The sequence below is a fragment of the Marmota flaviventris genome, chromosome 7 (genome assembly GCF_047511675.1).
Source record: "Marmota flaviventris isolate mMarFla1 chromosome 7, mMarFla1.hap1, whole genome shotgun sequence".
NCBI classification, from domain to species: Eukaryota; Metazoa; Chordata; class Mammalia; order Rodentia; family Sciuridae; genus Marmota; species Marmota flaviventris.
In genome coordinates, this window is record NC_092504.1 from 2,285,196 (window position 1) to 2,305,441 (window position 20,246).

The 20,246-nt window shown below is 54.7% G+C and overlaps 1 protein-coding gene across 1 annotated transcript in view; it reads right to left on the bottom strand.

Moving 5' to 3' along the window:
- Window positions 1-20,246, bottom strand: part of Zfyve28 (zinc finger FYVE-type containing 28) — a 120,353-nt gene that overhangs the window by 57,438 nt on the left and 42,669 nt on the right. The window contains exons 2-4 of the mRNA XM_027940210.3: window positions 13,341-13,481; window positions 2,173-2,310; window positions 257-459 (exon numbers count right to left, since the gene is read on the bottom strand). Coding sequence (XP_027796011.2) covers window positions 257-459; window positions 2,173-2,310; window positions 13,341-13,481 — 482 coding nt within the window. The remainder of the gene's footprint in view (window positions 1-256; window positions 460-2,172; window positions 2,311-13,340; window positions 13,482-20,246) is intronic.

Genomic DNA, 20,246 nt, shown 5'->3' on the forward strand with positions numbered 1-20,246 from the left:
CCTCTCCCCTGGAGGCCCACGGTGGCTGACCCCCCAGACCCCACCTGTGCCATTTCTGCTTACATCCCCTCTCTGGAAAGCCCCGTCCCCCACAGAGCCCCAAGTTAACCACACCACCAGTCGGCACCAGACTCCCCAGCCGTTCCTCCCTACATGGAACTTGCTGGAGATATCAGGATGCACCCCAAAAAGTCGGCCCCCACTAGGACGCATAGGGCCAGGGCGTGACTCCCCATGCCCGGGCCCCCAGGGTCACCTCAGCTCAAACTCGGCAAACAGGACATCGAAGTGCCTCAACGCTTCCCGCATCTTCTCTGTGTAAGTGCTGAGGTCACGCAGCGCCTGGTCACGGAGGGTGCCCCGAACATCCTCCAGGCTGCGGGTCAGCTCCTTGGCCAGCGGTCGCATAGCCATGCTCTCGAGCTCGCGGTTCATGATGATGGAACCAGCGGCCAGGCACTGAGGACAAAAGAACACACTCAGGAATGGCCCTGCCCCCGGGAACCGAGTGTGTGCCCCGAGGCATTTGGCCCACCTTCTCCCTCTGGGCCAGCACCTGGCACTTGCCCTGCCCCTCTGCAGAGGTCCCTGTCAAGTACTGCAACATGGCAGCAGTAACAAATGTCCCTGACTGGGACCAGCATGGTCCCCCCACAGACCTAAAGGGCAAGCCGAGAAGGGAGGGCCAACAGAGCCAGGTCAGGGGGACCCGGTGATGTGACTCCTGTCCCCTCCTGGTCCAGCCTAGGGACGAGTGCCCAGAGAACATGCTCAGTTCTGTGCCCAGGCATGCCTCGCAGGGCTGAGCTGGGCTCCCTGTGCACACAGTCTCCTGGAAGTGACAGGGAGCTCATGGGAACAAGCTCCAGGCCCAGAAAAACCTGACCCGAGAGGAGACCTCGGCCCCTGGCCGGCAACAGTCCCTCTGCCCACTGACCCCACGTCTGTCCAGGCTCTCAGTCACACAAAGTTCTGCCAACTGTTGTCAGGCCAGTGGGGAGGCAGCCGCCCCAGGAGGGCCTCTTGCAATGCGGATGCTCACCACAGGCCAGGCACTGTCCAGCAAAAAGCAGGACCAGTCCTCCAGCCAGTGCCCTCCCGCAACAACCATTCAGGACAAGAAGCAGCATCCCAGGTGCGAGTGGGGAGAAGCCTGCTGGTTCCCAGGTCAGCCCTGCGGGTGGAGCCTGTGGGCTCCAGCTCCTCTCTCCCACCTCCTCTCACACCTCCTCACAGCTGCCCGCTGCCCCAGGGCCCACACCACAGGACAAACACTGAGGCTGAGAGAGGGCAGCCTGCCGGGGCACCCACACCCAACCAGAACCTCGGGAGGATGCGCCAGCCAGAGAGTTCAGAGGAATGGGGTGGGGAAGGGTGGGGGGCTGGAGGGGGGAGGACGGGGCACACGGGTGGGGCGGATCCAGAGGTACACGGAGAGATGGCACGGAGGACAGGGACAGCACAGAGGGCAGTGAAGCCCCTCTATCTCCAGAGCACAGTCAAGGGCAGGAGTCGGGATGTCCACACAGTAGGGATACGGGAAGCCCCAAAGCTGGGGGCGTGGGAAGGGCATCTTCCTCTCAGTGCCTCAGTTTCCTCACCAGGAGATGAAGATAAACTCTTAAGGGCTATTGGAAGAAGTGGAAGGTTGAGGCGCCCAGAATCCACATCTCAGCTGTCACCATAGCTAGGGAAAGAGGAGAACTACCTTCTTGATATTGATAAAAAACGACTTTCAGGGGGCTGGGGTTGTGGCTCAGAGAAAAAGTGCTCGCCTAGCATGCGTGAGGCACTGAGTTCGATCCCCAGCACCACATAAAAATTAAATAAAGGTATTGTGCCCACCTACAACTAAAGAATAAATGTTAAAAAAATTAAAAAAAAAAACAACACTTTCAGGTCCTGGATGTCGGGGGCCTGAGGATCTCATTAAAGCCACACTGGGAACTTCACTGCGTGTGCAGTCTTAAGGCATAGGTCTGTGGCTGTCCCAGCCCCTCCGAGGGCCGTGCGTTCTAACAGGCTCCGACCACACCATCTGCAAACCTGGGCAGGCGGGCCTAGGAGGAGACACCACACCTGCACTTGCAGGTGCCCAGGGGCAGGTCACAGGGAAATGACTGGATAAGGAGGTTCAACACTAGGACCTTGGAACCCAGGTGGCGCAGCTACCTCAGCCCCGAACCACAGCTGGCCAGCCAGGTTGTCATGCCGGATCTCCTCGGGGAACTTGACACAGAAATCCCGAGGGGCGCGGTCCTGGGGGATGCACTCGTCCATGATCTGGTTAATGATGTTTAACACGTTATCCTGAAATAGAAGAGGAGAAAGTGTGTGACTGCCACATCCAGCTGGGCTGTGTTACCCTGGAAAGCACACAGGCCACTGCTGGTTAGGGCTGTGACAGCGACTGAGAAACCCCCACGCCTGCCGCGTAGTGAGAGCATCCCAACGTCACACCACCCCAGGCCTGCTCCCGGGCAGGGCGACCCCAGGTGTCTCCAGGGCTCCCCACTGGCAGGCTGCTCTCTGATCCTGTGCATCTGAAGGCTCTGAGGAACTGTCCCCAGCACGAGGTGCCTTTCACATGGTGCTCAGGGCAGAGCAAGCCCGTTCCTTAGGAAGGTGGTGCCCTCCCCTGCGACGGCTCCCTGTGGGCTCAGCACCAGGCCCACCCCTGCGCACCTCTCTGCACACTGTGCAGGTTCTCCTCAGTCAGAACTGGAGAACAGACGGCTAGGCTGACAGACACGCAAAATTCTATTTTTGCGGCGACATCTCCGTGTTGCTTTTGTTCACGTGGCAGCCTACAAATCCTACTTGTGTGAAAATGCCACCAGGCAGTGACATCGCAAAGGGACACTACATGAAGCCACCCCTTACCAAGCCCACCCAGAAGGCTGCAAGTTGGCCTGTCCCTGGAGTAGAGTTGAGGCCACCATGTGAGGGGAAGGGCCTCCCCAGCCCCAGCAAAGGTCAGAGCTGTGGGATCTGGGGGTTCAGCAAGCTGGGGACCCAGCAAAGCCCTCGTCCTCCCTGAACTTCAGTCTTCTCCTTGCAGGGGGAGGAGACCCTTCAGGGCCAGGCACCCCCAGGCCATGTTCCTTTGCCCAGACAGCAGCCCTCCTGTCCCTGTGGAGCCAGCAGACAAGGAGCAATGTGTGCAGCCAGCCAGCACCAAGGAGCGCCCTCCATCCCACGCCCTGCCACCTGGGGCGGGCCCTTGGCCTCTCCAGGCCCCGACCCCATCTGCGAAATGGAAACCATGGTCCTGGGCTGCCGGGGTCTGTGTGAGGGGAAGTCTGTAAACCAGAGCCTCGGTCCTGGCCGTGGCACATCGCTGCACAGCACCTTCTGTCCTTACGGTCCTTCAGAGTGGTTTTACGCTACTCCTTGCACTCAAAATGCAAAGCACGACAGGCTTGTGCAGATGAGCAAACAGTTGCCCTGTTCTTTTCTTGATGATGATATTTTTGGAGAGCATTGAGAAAGAAAAGAAAAAAACTGTCCTGTTCTTTAAGTACCTAACATTTGTTCCACAGAATTACATGAACATTGAAAGTTTAATTTTTTTCCTTTAACTTTTTTTTCTAAGAGAGAGAGAGAGAATTTTAATATTTATATTTTAGTTTTCGGCAGACACAACATCTTTGTTTGTATGTGGTGCTGAGGATCGAACCCGGGCCGCACGCATTCCAGGCGAGCCCACTACCGCTTGAGCCACATCCCCAGCCCCTCCTTTAACTTTTTAAGCATGAAATCATTCTCACACATTCATTACAGGAAGTCTAGAACCAACAGGATAGCACAGAGGCAGGGGAATGACCCTGGTGAAACTACCTGGCAGGCTGGCATATTTTCTCCCAGGACTGCTCCCCCGGCCTTTCCTGGGCAGAGCTGAGCTCTTCCTGTGTGCTTGATGTCACGTTCCACAGCTGACCCCTGCAGCCAGAGCCCATCACCATGGCTCTTCACCAACCCAGTGCCCGAAGGACGGCTCCACCCTGTGAAACACATGGACTCACTCCTCCCAGCCCTGCAAGCCATGTGCAGTATGCAGTCCACACCAACAGAAAGGCTGTGGCCAGCACTGTGGTGCAAGATGTTCCGGAGCAGGACCCACTGACTTCAAGCAATGGAATTACAAGTCAAGAGTTCAAACTACACACGGGCTCTAATTACATGCTGCCAAATGGCTGCCCAGAAAGATGGGTGCTCTCACCCTGGGTGACGCTGACCTGGACATCCCTCCCTTCTGCCCTCTGAGGCTTCAAGAGTGGGGAAACAGAGCCTTCTAACCAAGACAGCTGTGTGCTCTAAAGGAAAGTCTGCTGCGTAAGGAAAGAGCCTGGCCTTCGCAATACAAAAACAAAGACCCAAGCAATAGCAAGGATGAGATTGCCAGTCCTTTTTAAGAGGTTTTGGGATAGGAAGGTCCCTTCTTAGATTTCCATGAACTAGTAAACAAATGGTGAGAATAAACAATAGTGAGGGTTCAGTAAGCATCAGCCAGGTCTAAGAGTCAGGGATCAGCATGGAGGCTTGGCTTGCCCAGATGTGTGGCAGCCAATGCAGTGCTGGGTCTCACTGCCCACCTGCCTGGCCCACCAGTGCATCGGCTGCTGAGGGCAGGGTCTTTTCTGCACTGACACGTCCCCATGCCTGGAATAGCGCCTGATGCGTGACACCTCTGCAGACACAGCTGGGACTTCTTTTTTTTTAATATTCATTTTTTAGCTGTATCTTTATTTTATTCATGTGGTGCTGAGGATCAAACCCAGGGCCTTGCACATGTTAGGCGAGCACTCCAGCCAAGAAGAGGGGCAGGAACAAATGTGCCCCACTCCAAACAGCAGCCCCAGACATCAGACACTGGACCAGCCAAGGCATCAATCCCTAGGAATCAGGAAGGACAGCAGATCAGCCCTGCAACCGCCTGGCTTGCTCCCTGGAGGTGAGCTTCACACGTCACAGCACAGGAATGGCAGAGGGAGAGGACAGAGCAGCAGAGGTTCCACTCAGAGAGAGGCTCGCAGGTCAAGGGTGCACCTCGAAGGCTTGGTGCAGACCTAGCAGCACAGGAACAGAGAGCAGCCCCCACAGGAGGAGACCGAGCGGGGGCAGGAGCCACAGGGCCAGAGGGGGCATCCAGCAGGGCCTGCCTGATGCAGAGGAGTCGGCCCTCAACGCAGGACTGATTAATACCTCAGAACAAGGGCCAAAGGAGCAAGTGGTTTCCAAGTAACCGAGCATTGCAGGCGAAGCTCAGGAGTACTCACAGGAACACACTGTGGTCATCCCCAGCAAAGTGAAACTCACAAAGTCAGGCGTCCAAGGAAAAGTGACCAGGTGTGCAGTGAATTAAGAAAAATATGAGCCACAATGGAAAGGAGAAGCCACAGTCAAAATCAACCCAGACCTGACCGAGATCTCAGGGTCAGCCTCAGGACACCCAGGCAGTGGTCATAACCAGTCTCCATGTGATCAAAGTTTAGTGGAGACGACGAAGAAATGAAAAGTACCCCAATACTGACTCCTAGAGATGAAAGTGCCCAGGTCTGGGATGAATAGACTCAGCCAGGCACTTTGGAAAGAATGAACAGATGAAAGTGGTAACGGTCACTGTGACGAAGGGATCGTCAGTGATCTCAGCAGGTCCAACAGCAAGTGACCCCCCCCCAAGGACGTGCGGTGGGGAGGGCAAGACCTGCAGGTAACCACGATAGGTAGACCCACAGGTTCCAGGAGCCCAGGAGCCCAGCACACAACAGAGTGTCCCAGGAAGGGTACCGCCAAATGGCCAACAGCAGGACAAAGAGAAAATCTTGAAGGTGACAGGAACGAGGCACCACCAAAAAAGTGCACTGGGTGTGTCAGAAAGAGTGCAGAGGAGGGCACCCTGAAGACCTGGCGGGAGAAGCAGCCAACTTGGACTCCAAACCCCACGTCCACCCAAATGCTGGAGAGTCCAGGAGCAGCAGACAGCCCTGAGTGACAGGAAATGCCAAAGGGCGTCCTCTGGAGAAGACAAGTGGCCAAATGGAAACCGGGCCTCTGGCGGCGACCATAGTCAACACACAGAGCCTTCCTGACGGTTCAGGTTCCTTTCCTTTTTTTTTTTTTTTTCTTTCTTTCTTTCTTTTTTTTTTTGAGGTAGGGTCTCTCTAAGTTTTAAGTTGCTGAGGCTGGCTTTGAACTTGGGATCCTCCTGTCTCAGCCTCCTGAGTCACTGAGATCACAAGCCTGGGCCACTGTACTCAGTGCTATCCATTTTTTTATTAGGAAAAAAACCCCAAAACTGTCTAAACAAAAGCACTGCGACACATTGGCCTGTAGTGTGTGAAAGCAAAATGGACAAGCCCAGGACACGGCCCCACAGGAGGACGGGGAAGCCCAGGGCAGGGTCCTCCACCGTACAGAAGCAACATGACATCACAGGGAGGCCTCTGAAGTTATGATGCTCACTAAGTGACCTAAAGCCACCACTGAATAATAAGACAAAGAGCTGGCCAGCAGGCCCACCAGGGAGACAGGGCAGGATCCCAAACCAGAAAGAATGCAAAGAAATTTACCAAAGAAATCAGTGGAGTCAAGGGTCCCAAAGGAAGGAAGGGAGAAAGGGGACAGAGAACGGAAGGTCATATTCAACAATGACCTGAAGCCCAGGAAAGTGAGCCCAGTAACAGGCTGTGTATGACTCTCACGTGCAGGGACACAGTCACAGGCCAACGGTCAGAGAGGTGCCATGTTGCACCTGCCAGGGCCGGCCTGAGTGGCTATCGCAGCCTCCAGCTGCCTCGGAGTAGAGACCCATGAGGCTAGAGCCACTTGCTGTGGGGGGTTCGAGCATAGGGAGCACAGGACCCCTCGCACTTCCGGGCCTCCAACAGAGCTCAGCCACACGAGTGAGGACAGAGCCCTGACTGTGGCTGGCAAGTCCAGGGCCCCTCTCCCAATAATCGTTAGGACACAGAAAGAAAGGGACAATCATCAAGCACCTAGTAAATTTTAACAATGCTATTAACCAACTAGACACGGCTGGCACTTACAGAGCGTCCCATCCAAGACGGCAGAATGCACCTGGTCCTCATGGGGAACAACACCAGGAAAGACCAGATTCTCGGCCATGAAACAAGCCTTGTAAAGTTTAAGAAGAATTCAAGTCATGCAAAATACACACTCCAGGCTTGATGTAGAGACACATGTCAAAACCCAGCTATTCAGGAGGCTGAGGCACGAGGATCGCAAGTTCCAGGCCAGCCTCAGCAACTTAGTGAGGCCGTATCTCAAAAAATAAAAAGGGCTGGGGCGGGGGCTGGGGCTCAGTGGTAGAGCGCTTGCCTAGCATGTGTGAGGCACTGGGTTCAATTGTCAGCACCACGTATCAATAAATAAAATAAGAATCCATCAACAAATAAAAAAATTAAAAATAAATAAATAAAAATAAAAAGGGCTGGGGATGAAGCTCAGTAGGAGAGCACCTGTAGTTACATTCCCAGTACTGTTAAAAGTAGTTCACAGTCTGATCGTAGAATTAGAAACCAACAGTGGAAATATCTCTAAATATATGGAAACTAAACACACTTCTAAATAATTCATGGGTTTAAGAAGAAATCAGAGTATATTAGAAAGTATTTTGAAGGAATTAAAGTAAAAATACAACACATCAAGATCTATGGGAAGCGAGCCAGGCTGGAGCCAGGGAGGGTCCCACACCGAATCCTGCACTGCACGAAGGTCGGCCTGCCTTTCTCTGACCTCAGCTTCCACCTCAAGAACCTGGAGAGAGAAGAGTAAGGGACCCCAAAAGCCACAGAAGAAAGAGTGGTTGAGACTAGAGCAAAAACATAACACGGGGAAACACTGGACAGCCGAGGAGGCCCCACGTGGCTCTGCTGGGAAGACGGGGAGATTGACAGCATCCCGCAGCGTGGCCCAGAGGGAGACCAACAGGACGAGCAGACATCATGGGGACCTGCAGGAGCCAAAAGGAATCGACGTGAGCCAGTCCTCTGGACAGATTCGACAACTTAGAAGAAATTTCTTGAAAGATGCTTTCAGAACTCTTCAAGAAAAAAAAAAAAAAAAGAACACCTGAAAAAACCTCTATATCTGTTCAATGAATCGTGGTTCAAAATCTTCCCATAGAAAAAACTCCAGGGTCTGATGGATTCCCAAGAGACTCCAGCAGACATTTAAGAAGAAACAACCTGCCCACACTCATCCAAAACCCAACAGCAGGGAAGATCTCCTGGCTTGAGCCGAGAGCCCTCACCACGGGACGCACAAGGCCCTGGGCATCACTCTCTGATGCCCAAACCACGCAGGCTGTGCAGCACGTCTCTCACGAGTCCAGAGAAACAGTGGACGGGGCAGGCTCAGCTCAGAGGCAGCCCGCCTATACCCACAAGGTCCTGCGTTCAGTCCCCAGGCTGCAGAAATGGAAAAAAGAAATCTTTTTAAAAAAATATTAGGAAATTGAAGTTAATACATGGAAAGGATAATGTATCATGAACAAGTGGATTTATCCCAGTAATTTCTTTATTTTTTAGTTGTTGATGGACCTTTATTTTTTATTTATTTATAAGTGGTGCTGAGGATCGAACCCATTGCCTCACACTGCGAGGTAAGCGCTCTGCCACTGAGCCCAGCCCCAGCCCCAGCCCAGTCATTTCTTTTAATATTGAAAATCAACCAGCGGATTCCTGGGTTCCTCCTGGACCAAGGAAGGAAGGACATCTGGGATGGGGCCCAGGTGACTAGAGCATTTTCAGCTCTCAGAGTGAGCCAGATGTTCCCGTGAGGATAGAGAGCCATGATGTGATCTGAATGCTGCACTTTCTTTTTTTTTTCCAAAGAGAGAGAGAGAGAGAGAATTTTTTTTTAATTTAAATTTTTTTAGTTTTTGGCAGACACAACATCTTTTGTTTGTATGTGGTGCTGAGGATCGAACCTGGGCCACACGCATGCCAGGTGAGCGTGCTACCGCTTGAGCCACATCCCCAGCCCAAATGCTGCGCTTTCTTAGTAGATTCTGACCTCTTCTCTTTTGATTTTATTTCTGCTTTTTTTCCTTTCTTTTTTTTTTTTTTTTATCAAATCCAGAGCTTTGAACATACTAGGCAAAAGGTCTACCACTGAGTTACATCCCCAGCCCTTCTGTATTTTATCTTTCTTATTTAATAATTATCCATCATTCATTTATTTTTTGCAGCACGGGAATTGAACCCAGGACACTTCACCACTGAGCTACATCCCTGTCCTCATGAAGTTGCTGAGGCTGGCCTCGAGCGTACTGTGTTCTCCTGCCTCAGCCTCCCAAGCCACTGGATCACAGGTACGCCACCACACCCAGCCCCCTTCTGTGTTTTTAAAAATCTATTTTCACCAAGACCAAGGCCACATGCTTTTCTCTTTGGCACCTTTGTGAGGCTCAGGTGATCCCCTTGTTTCCTTTCCCCTGAGGAATGAGAGTCTCCTCTTGTGCTCCGATCCACCAAGACTCAGACCACCAGCAAGTGACCACACTTGCTTTCTGTTTACTGCATGTGACTGTGGCTCAGTCACCTCCCCTGACTGGGTTTAGTATTCTAATTTGGGAAATAAGAGAACTGGCCTGGACAACGCCAAAATTTCTTAAAGTGCTAGAAAATTTTCACTCTAGAAATAGCCATGGTGAGGGCTGGGGCTGTAGCTCAGGTGGTAGAGTGCTTGCCTTGCATGCACAAGGCCCTGGGTTCAATCCTCAGCACCACAAAAAGAAAAGAAAAGAAAAGAAAAAGCCATGGGGAGAAGCCTGGATGTGCACAGAGGCACGGTAGCCAGACTCTGGCAGCTCGGCACGGCTCACCAATGTTTCTGCCATGATTGTCGTGTACAAGAAAGAATAAGCAAAATAAGGCACATTTTAAAAACAAATTAGGGCTGGAGTTGTGGCTCAACGGTAGAGGGCTCGCCTCGCATGTGCGGACCCCTGGGTTCAATCCTCAGAGCCATATAAAAATAAATAAGTGAAATAAAGGTGTTGTGTCCAACTACAACTACAAAATAAATATTAAAAATAAATAAATAAATAAAAACAAATTAAACTTTAAGACAGTCATCCAACTGCTCCTTTTGCATGGATATTCCTGAGTATCGTACTGGGACAGATCAGTGGGCGTCGCAGACACGGCCCTGTCCTCACGTCCTGCACCCCACTGTTGGGTAAGGAATGGATAATAACGCAAAAAGTCCATATTTATTAAGTAAAAAAAAAAAAAAAAAGAAAGAAAGAAAATCAAGGCAATTTACTACATTAAAACAGACGCATGATAATCTCAATAGGCAGAGAAAGCATTTGGAGAAGATTCGGCATCCCCCCTGATAGAACTCCCACCAGGGCCATGAACAGAGAAGACCGCAGGCCTGAGAAGGGGACTGGAAAACCCGCTGGCCACCTGCAGGTTCCACAGGCATGCTCCCCGAGGTGACTGAGGAGGGGTCTGCGCCACCTCCTCCACGGCAGTGCCCGGACTGCCAGCCGGGCAAAGGGCAGGGCCGAGCATGCACCACAAAGCAGGGCCTCAGTCAGGAAGAAGAAGCACACAAACACAATCATCTACACGAAAGGGAAAAAAAATCCTGCCAGAACTAACAAGTAAACTTAAAAAGGGGTATCATGAAACACAGTCACAGTGGCATGCATGTATAGTCCCCACTGGAGGCTGAGGCAGGAGCACCATCTGAGCCACAGAGCTGAGGCCAGCTTGGGCAGCAGGGATACCCCATCTTGATAAATAAATAAAATAGACACACACACACTTGTGTGTGTATCACGTGTGCATACACATATATAGATAAGTATATGTACATATGTGCAGTTTTCCAGTCTCCTGACATAGTTCCTAAAACCCCAGGACTTTGGAATGGTTAAGTGTCATATGCTAATGAGATGACTGCTGGCTGGACATCCCTAGGGAGCGTCAGGACTGGCTTGGTTACTAGAGAGACCAAGATAGATCAGAGGCCAGACGCTCAGCCTCACCCTGACCTCCAGGCAGGGAGGGGGCTGAAGGCAGAATTGCTCACCCGTGGCCAGTGGTGCAATCAGTGTCACCCTGGTAAAGAAGGGACTGGGTTCAGGGAGCCTCCAGGCTGCTGAGCTGCCTTGCATGCCAGGAGGGCGGCACCCGGCTCCATCGGGGAATGCTCCTGTGCCTAGGACCCTCCCAGACCTCGCCCTGCATCCTTCATCAATATGATGTGAAGGCAGTGCCACTCTGCCCTCTGCAAGCCTGGGACCTGCGGACCTCATGCCCTCTCCAGGCCCTGTCGGGAAGGAACTGAGCTGGCAGGTGCCCAGCCAGCCTCTGCTGCAGACCCTCCAGAGAATCGCTCAGGTGTGGGAAAGCCCACACATCAGGTGTCGGAAGTGTCGTGTGGCTGTGTGAGAAAGGAGAATAGGAAAAGCAGTTTGGTTTGACCTGTATCCCAGAGAAAGTTTTCCATTCATAAGATCAATGTACCATGTATTTCTATTAGCACCTGTCAATCAAAACCTGAATACACTTGGAACACTGTGGAAAGACGGAAGCACCAGGTTAACTGGCAAGAGCCGTGGGGTGTAGACCTCGAAAACCAAGAGCAGCTCAGAGGTGTGGACAGCTGGGCAGCAGGGGCTCCGGGGTATGCTGGGGCTGAGCCTGTGAGACGTCCAGGGAAGCAGGGAGGCATCCTGGCTGCACACCTGGATCTGGGCAGGAGGAGACTGAGAGGGACGTGCAGGGGTGGTCAGCATAGACATCATGGCCACACAGGACAGGAGAAGGCCTGTGCTACAACCCGCCTAAGTGGCTGGGGAGCAGGGCAGGTCACAGAAGAGCTGAAGGAGAAGTGACCAGTGGGTAGGAGGACAGCCAGGGATGCAGAGTCCTAGAGCCAAGTAGAGGAAGAACATGAAGGAGGAAGTGACCCTTGAAGGGGACAGTGCTGAGGGTCTGGCGACCTCCTCGTCCTCAGTATTCTTACACTGATGCCAGAGACAAGAGCAGAATGCATGTGCTCATGTCAGGGTTTGGCCTTGAGTCTTCCCTTCTGGTCCTCACCCCACCTTGGTGCATAGCTCAGATGGGGCCACCCTCCCCTGGGCCACCTCTCAGACTCACTTAGAACAACACTGTGCCATCAGCACCACCGACCGCTCAACAGAAGATCCAGTAGTAGAGCACTTGCCCAGCATGTGTGAGGCACTGGGTTTGATCCCCAGCACTGCATATAAATAAATAAATAAATAAATAAATAAATAAAATATAGGTCCATCAACAACTAAAAAACGTTAAAAAAAAAAAAAAAAAGGCACCCAGCTCAGAGTGAGGCATGTAAAGGGAACAACAGCCATTCCCAAAGGCCACCACAATCGTCCCACTTCCTCCCAGGCGGGCCGCAGGGCATCAGCCTCTCTAAGCATCTCTCCTCTGTGGAGCCTCCCTCTGTAGGCGGCTCCCTGGTACCTTCTGCCCTGTTTCTAACTCCTGGGAGCAGGGAGGTCAGCCCAGAGGAACTAAGGATGTCCATCGGAACATCTGAACAGTCATGGTGAATGGAGGCTGTTGCTGACCAGTTCAAAACCTCAGAAACCAAAAAGAAAAAAGCACTCGGAGCCTGAGCTATCCAGAAAAGCCCTCACACTGGAGCAGGCCAAGTGGACGAAGAACAGGGAGAAGGAATGACCCTTCAATCATCGGTGCAGGTCCCCTGAAGACCCAGAGCCAGCCTGGGGTGTGGCCACGCTGGCCACTTTGCAGGGGCCACAGTCACACAGCAACAGTCTGTCCCTGTTGGAGGGCACACACCATCCCCACCTCCCAGGATCTAGGGCCCAGCAAGACCTTGTGGCAGAAGACACAGAGTTCCCAAGCTTCGTCAAGATCCTGGTGGTCACTGGGTGTCTAGTACTCGGGGCAGAAAACTTGGTTGGCTAAGGTATTTTTAGCAGCAGCCTCCAGTGCCATCTGAATTATGCAGCAGCAGCTCACAGCCATGAGTCAGCAGCAAGCAGCCAGCAGCAAGCAGCTGCGTTGTCCCTGACCCTGCATGCCTGCATCACCAGGAGCAGGCTCACGCCCAGGCCAGCCACTCCCTCCTCCCCACCTCCCTCACCCTCCGCTCTCCCCAGGGGTCCAGTGCAGTTTGCCCCCTACTGAACACTCTCCTGCCCAAGAACACCCTCCTCCTGGCTCTGATTCCCCACAGCCCCAGGGTCAACCAAGAAAGAACATCCCTGCAGAATGTAGGCAGATGACAAAGCCTGTTTTTACAAGGACAGCCTGCGCCATCCCTCACCACCCCTGGCTGCTCACCTGGCAGGAGCGGAACTGGCTGACCAGTAGTGTACACCGCTGGGGGTCCTTCCGCCCATCCAGGCTGTCCAGCTCCGCGGCCACCTGGTTCAGCTCCTCGTCAGCATAGTAGAACTGGGCCAGCAGCTGTGGGTCTGACCGCTGCAGGGGAGAGAGACACCAGGAAAGTGAGTGGACAGCTAATCACTGGAGAGGACACAGTAGCTGGTGGTCTCTTCCCAGGGCGGAGGTCCCAGGCCAGAGCCTTCTGCACTGAGCAGTAGCTAGCTTTCACATCAGATTTCTGCACAAGGATCTCTAGCAACAACTAGAGCTGGGGAGCAGACCACTGGGGCTTAGGGGCTCTGCCTGGGGGGGCCCACTTAGAGGGCAGCCCGAGGCTGTGGGGTCCAGGCTCTGCCCCAGACCCTAGGTTCTCATCAGAGCCGTGGCCGAGGGGTTCTGGGAAGGGAAGGGAAGATGAAATGGCTCCCAGAAAAGACATTCACAAGTCCAAACAAATGATAAAGATGGCCACTGAGGGAAGTAGCCAGAGTAAGCAACGGATCTTACTCCAAAGATGCAGCTACAGCGCTGCCTGTGCCACTCCCTGCTCTCCCAGGAGCCCCTCGGCCCTCTCAGCACCATTTCCACAAGGCCAGGAACCCCAGTGCTTCCTGGCAGGAGAGCTCAGCTCAGCGGCGCCACCCACCACACTCACAGGGCTCTGGTCTAGCAACAGCACCCCTTCCCTCGACACCAAGAGAAGCTCCCCTGCCCGGGCCTTGCATGTGCAGCTCTCACGACACCAAGGGCTGCTTCCCTGGGATGGACAGGGATGGAGGCCTTCTGCACAGGAGATGCAGGGGCACGCACCCAGCCACACACAGGTTCACGTTGCTGGGGTGTTACCGACGCTCTCATGTGCATACACAAATGCAGCACAAAGCCACACTGGACGCACCCTGTTCTAAGAACTAGCACGTGGTGGGCCATCTGTTCACCACACACAAGGCAACTTCTTGCACCCCTTGCCTTTCAGCCCCTCCCAGCACGACCTGCCCCTCACCTGCCCCCAACCCTTGTGGCTGTGCCCCAGACAGCCTATTCCTTTGCTGCAGGGCAAAAAAAGTGTCAGTGGCAAGGCCACCATGCCTGGCACCCCCTCAGGGCACTAACCCTGGTCACCAGAACCACCACTTTCTTCTGGCCCCAGGCCCATCAGCGCCCCTCACGATGGTGGGTGAGGGAAGGAGGGACGGCAGGGCCTGGTGTGACCGTCCAACAGTCTGGGCCTCTCAGTCCACATGCACCCAGCAAGCAAGCAGGCCTCCCTGGTGTTCCTGCAGCCCAACTGTCCTGCAAGGAACTTGGGGCCACTGTGTGTGGCTGCAGGAGCGTGTCCATGTGCGCGAGCGTGTGTGTGCACATGGGCATATGCACACGGCTGCTTGTGACTACTGTGCACAAGTGTGAGCACACTCTGGTGCTCTGGAAGGCATGCTGTGGGTTGGGTGTGTGTGTGCTCAGGTGGGCAGAGGGCCTCAAGTGGGGGGTGGAGCTGACTGCTGTTCCAAATAGTGCCCAGGGCTGAAGCCAAGGCCACCGCTGTACCATCTCCTGCTTTGGCCCAAGGGGCTGCATTCTGTCCTGGAGCCTCCTGGGGTCAGACGCTGGGGTAAAAAGTCATCAGCTTTTGCTCCCAACCACCCCTCGGCTGGGGTTCCCTCTGTGTCTAGAGGGCCTGGCAGGCAGTTAAGGGGGGTCAGGGAGACCCGGGGGTGGTGGGGCCTGAGGCAAACAAGAGGAGGCAAAGACACTCTGCAGAGAGACCCAGGCAAGACAACAAGAGCCCACCCAGCACAGCAGAACCTGCCCGGGGCCCCATCTCACCCTACAGACACCCACAGGCTGCCCTGCTGAGGAAGCACGTCCACATCCAAGTTTTAATGAGAAGAGACCCAGCCCAGGGGCCGGGCAGCGCCCTCGCAGGGCAGTGCAGGCCATGAGACCAGGGGCCGGGCAGCGCCCTCACAGGGCAGTGTGGGGCCATGAGCCCAGGGGCCAGGCAGCGCCCATGCAGGGCAGTACACGCCATGAGACCAGGGGCCAGGCAGCACCCTCACAGGGCAGTGCAGGCCATGAGACCAGGGGCCGGGCAGCGCCCTCACAGGTCAGTGTGGGGCCATGTGCCCAGGGGCCAGGCAGTGCCCATGCAGGGCAGTGCAGGCCATAAGCCCAGGGGCCGGGCAGCGCCCTTGCAGGGCAGTGTGGGGCCATGAGACCAGGGGCCGGGCAGCGCCCTCGCAGAGCAGTGTGGGGCCCTGCCCTGGGCATAGAGCACAGAGAAACCACGGCCCCAATGCCAACCTCCCCAAGACTGCTGACGTCAGCTTTTCCCCTCTGTGACTTAAAGACCCGACCAGAACAACTGTAAAGGAGAAAAAGGTTATTGAGGGCTCAAGTCGCAGAGGTCCTAGTTCACAGAAGGCCAGCTCCATCCATGAGGTCAGTAAGGACATCATGGCAGAAGAGTGCAGCAGAGGGAAGCGCTTACATGGTGACCAGAAAACAGAGAGACACTCCAGCTCCAGAAACCAAGTACATCCTCACAGCCACCCCCCCCCACCCCCCCACCCCCCCCCACCCCGTGAGCCATTTCCTCCAGCCACACCTCTAGTTACCAGCTAATCCCATTAGGGATTAACCCATTGATTAGTTTAAGGCTATAACCCAATGATTTCTCCCCTGAACCTTCTTACACTGAGCTTCGGCGGAACACCATGTATCCAAACCATAAAAAAAAAAAAAAAAAAAACCTTTTGGTGGGCCAGTTCCACCCCTCCATCCCTGCTGAGGCTCCCCAAAACTCTACTGCTGGACAGAGAAAAGCTCTTCAGTAAAGGGGCTCCCACCTGACCCTTGGGAGCAGGGGCTCCACACGTCTGACCACACACTTGCAGGTGAGGAGACACAGTGTCCCATAGACCAAGGAGCAGGCCCAAGTGTTGTGATATCATCAAAGGCAGCTGCACCTGCTGGCCTGCAAGTCCAGGACCGCTGACCCCAGTCAGTGCTCCTGGTGATTGGCAGCTGCAAGTGGAAGTCTTTCTTCATAGCTGAGTAGGGTAGAGCCTGTTTGTCCCCCAGCTGGTGTGGCCCGTGGCCTTCACACCTGAGACAGGGTGGGCTTGTTTCAACCCAGGCAACACTGCTTTGTTGACCCTCTTGCCTTCCCATCCCACCCCACAAAGCTGCCCACTTGGAGGGAGTGTCCCCAAATACCCAGTATTCAGGAGAGCAGGGCTCTGTAAGTTGTTGTGAGGCTCCGTAAGTCCTTGGAAACACAAAGATACTGAGGACTTTGCAGCTGCTCAGGCTGTGCCCACCCGCCCTCCCCCGCCTGCCCATGTGGCCATCACTAGTTTGCCTTCCTGGGCAGTGTGCTCCCTGGGCCGGCCCCCTCAGGCCCTCAGTGGAGAGCACTGGCAGAGCTCCCGCCCACCCAGGGGAGCCCAGCCTGCTCTGTGGGTCGACATCCACCACAGAGAAGCAGGCCCACCAACAGCAGGAGTCCAGATCACAATGCCTGCCGCAAAGAAAAGCAAGCTGTGCTTTGGGGTTCTACTCTAAACAGAGGGGCAGGGGAGGCCTCTAACCAGGGTGGGGAGGGGCTGCTCAACCTTCCAGACACAAACTCGGAACAATACACTGCACATCACACCCTGGAACACAGGTGCACGTGCGCGCGTGCGCGCGCACACACACACACACACACACACACACACACAGCAGCAACAAAGTCCCCTCCAACACAGTGCCAAGCCTCACTGAGTGGGACACTAATCCACTGATCCTACTTTGTTCTTTCATAGCACTTCTGGCCATGACCACTATTTTGATTGCGTGATTCACAACAGTTGGGAAGACGCTGGCTGCCCAGGGGGGCTGGTGACCACCATCTAGCAGATGAGCTGCTCCCACTGCCCAGCCTGTATCTTACACTCACAACTCATCCTCATGTGGGGGCGGGTCACACACACCAGTGAACAGGGGAATGTCCGTGAGAGGAAACCTTGTCACCCAGGGCCCAGCACCAGTTACAGTTTGGAGGTCAGGTATCCCCCAGAGTCCTGCCAATGCAGGAGATGAGGTGACTGGTCTGTGAGAGTCTGAATGACTGAGTGGGTGGGACTGTGGACAGGTAGGGTGTGGCTGGAGGGGGCCACTGGGGTGTACCCTGTGCCTCTTCCCTGCAGCCCCTTCCCCTGGCTCTCTCTGCTTCCCACCATGAACTGGGCAGCTTTCCTCCTCCATGATGCTCCGGGTCACCTAGGCCCAGATCAATGGAGTCAGCCCACCGTGGTCTGGGTCTCTGAAACCATGCGCCCTCTGCTAAGTTGTTTGCATCAGGTATTTTGGTCACTGACTAGACAAGGGAGTCCCTGAGTCCTCCGGTGCCCACCAGGGGGACGGTGCAGTCAGCCGGTGGCTGTCACAGCGGAGACCCGGGGCCTGCCGGCACTGTGCTAACATCAAGTCACCAGCCTTTTCCACTCCGGCTGCCTCCACCTGCTCCAGCAGCCCGCTCTGCAGCTCCTCTGCTCACGCCGGCTGGGGGACACCCCGCTGCAGCAAGACCCCACTGCAGTGGTCCTCCAGGCACTGCAGTGCTCACGGCACTGGCCCACCTATCGCCCCACCCGGACACAGTCAGGTGACGATGGGCCCCTGCAGGGGTGACTGCTGGGCAAGGTGAATTCACAGACAAGATGGAAGGTGTTGGAACGGCATGGGGCTGAGTGTCTCACAGACCACGGCAGGCCACGCGGCCTGCGACACTGTGCAGGCCCACTCAGCAGACCCCTCTAGGCAGCCCTAGTGGAAGGTAAAACCCGAATCTCAAACAGCTGCTGCTGGGGCCACTCCAGCCTCCCGGGGAGACCCTGAGGACCCGTCCAGCCTGAGCCGTCCTCAGCCCTGAGCAGCAAATGTGAACATTGCAAATGGCCTTCGAGGGCCAGGATGCAGCTCAGGGATGGAGCTCCTGCCTGGCATGCGTGAGGCCCTGGGTTCCATCCCAAAAAAACATCAAAGAAAGAAAAAGAGACAAAATGACGGTTGAGGCCACTCAAAGTTCTCTCTGGAGGAAAGAGCTAGGGTGTCTGTGACCATAGGACCCACAGTTCCAGGGCGAAGGAGCATCCCAAATGAGGTGCCCAAGCCAACGCCACCCAAACGGCAAGACTCTGAATGTCCCCCATGGTCCCGGGTGAGAGGGACTCCCAACACTACCTCGGGCTTCCCAAAGGGCCCCAGTGGAAGGTGGCGCTGCTGCTTGCACTGATGTGCGTGGACAGATCCCCTTGGGTTTTCCTGGCTTCCTGCCAATGTAACAAAGCCCCTAAACCAGGACCGTGATGCACGGACTGTGAGCAAAAGAAAGCCCTGTTCTTGCATATATGTGTGTGTGTGCGTGTACACACACACACACACACACACACACTGAGCAGAAGAAATTAAGAACAGTCAGAGGGAAAGAATTACTAAAATACAAAAGGCCTGTGCTATTTTAAAACGTCAGTTATACATGGAGCTGCTTGTGCTCCAGCCCCCTCAGGACTGGTATTTCAGACAGAAGAATCCAAAGCTCTGTGTGTCGCCCAGTAGTGCCACTGGGCCACAGCAGGAAGAGTCTCTGTGATGTGACAGTCATGACCCATGCCCTCGGTGCTGGGAACCTCCAGGCAAAGGTCCCAGGAAGTGAATTAGCACAACTGACGAGATGGGCTTGTCCTGATTCACAGAATCCAGAAGACGGTGAGGACAGCTTCAGGTGCTGATTTCCATCTCTAAGTCGCAGAGCTAACTGGTCCTGCTGGTGGAGCTGCCGCAGAGGGAGGCAGGGTCTGGCCTCTGGACATGGCCTGAGCCAGCCTCACTCAACAGCAACTCAGCACTGAGTTTTACGTGTTTTTCACATCTATAAATAAAGTGTTCACAAGGAAGGTACCAATTGCTACAAAAAGATAGACCCTGTAAAATCTGTGAAATCAACATTGCCAAATAATGAATTAGAACCCAGTAGGAATGCCCTTTAAATCGTGCCATGTCAATATCGTCTGAAGATAAACTCGTAGCAGTGGAGGTTTTTACTGTTAAAAGACCCACAGGAAAGCAGCCAGCTAGAGGACTCCTGAACCAGCATCCTCAGAAGAGGCAGGGGAAGAGGCGCGATAGCAAAGCAGTTATGAGTTCAAGTGTGAAGCAGGACGCACCAGCTCAGAGCCCATAGTACAACTGGCTGAGCTGCTCCTTCTTCAACAGTTGGTCCCGAGGGTGAGCACCAGGGCTGGGTGTGGCATGAGCTCGGGCAAGCCCAGGCCCTTCTGAGCAGGCATGGGCGGAGGCTGGCGGGCTCCCAGCAGCTGAGGGTGGACACAGCACCCTGGCCACCATGAGCCACCCAGAGGGTCAGGCCCCAGCCCTGCACAGAGCACTGCTCACCAGAGCCTTCTGCAAGGTGGCCCTGTGCGGCACCTCCAGCCCAGGTGAGACCAAAGCTTACGAAGGTAACTGGCGGCCTGGCTGGCGTGCTAGACACCATGGAGCCAGAACCATGGACCCACCATGGAGCCGGGGGTCCCTCCAAGGACCCTTGGGCATCTTTATGGGAGGAGGGGCTGTGAGAGCCAGGGCGGGATTCTGCTTCCCAAATATGATGCAAAAACTGCAGTCAGAGGACCTTAAAGAGACACTCCAGGCAGCGGCACGACCATCTTGGCCAAGCCCCAGGAGGCGAGAACAGCCAAGGGGTAGGTATCAGGACAGGTGGGTGGGACAGACATCAGGGCAGAAGGCACGGCAGACCAGAGAGGACAGCCTTTCACCCAGGTACACCCAGTGATGGAGTGACATCCAGCAGAT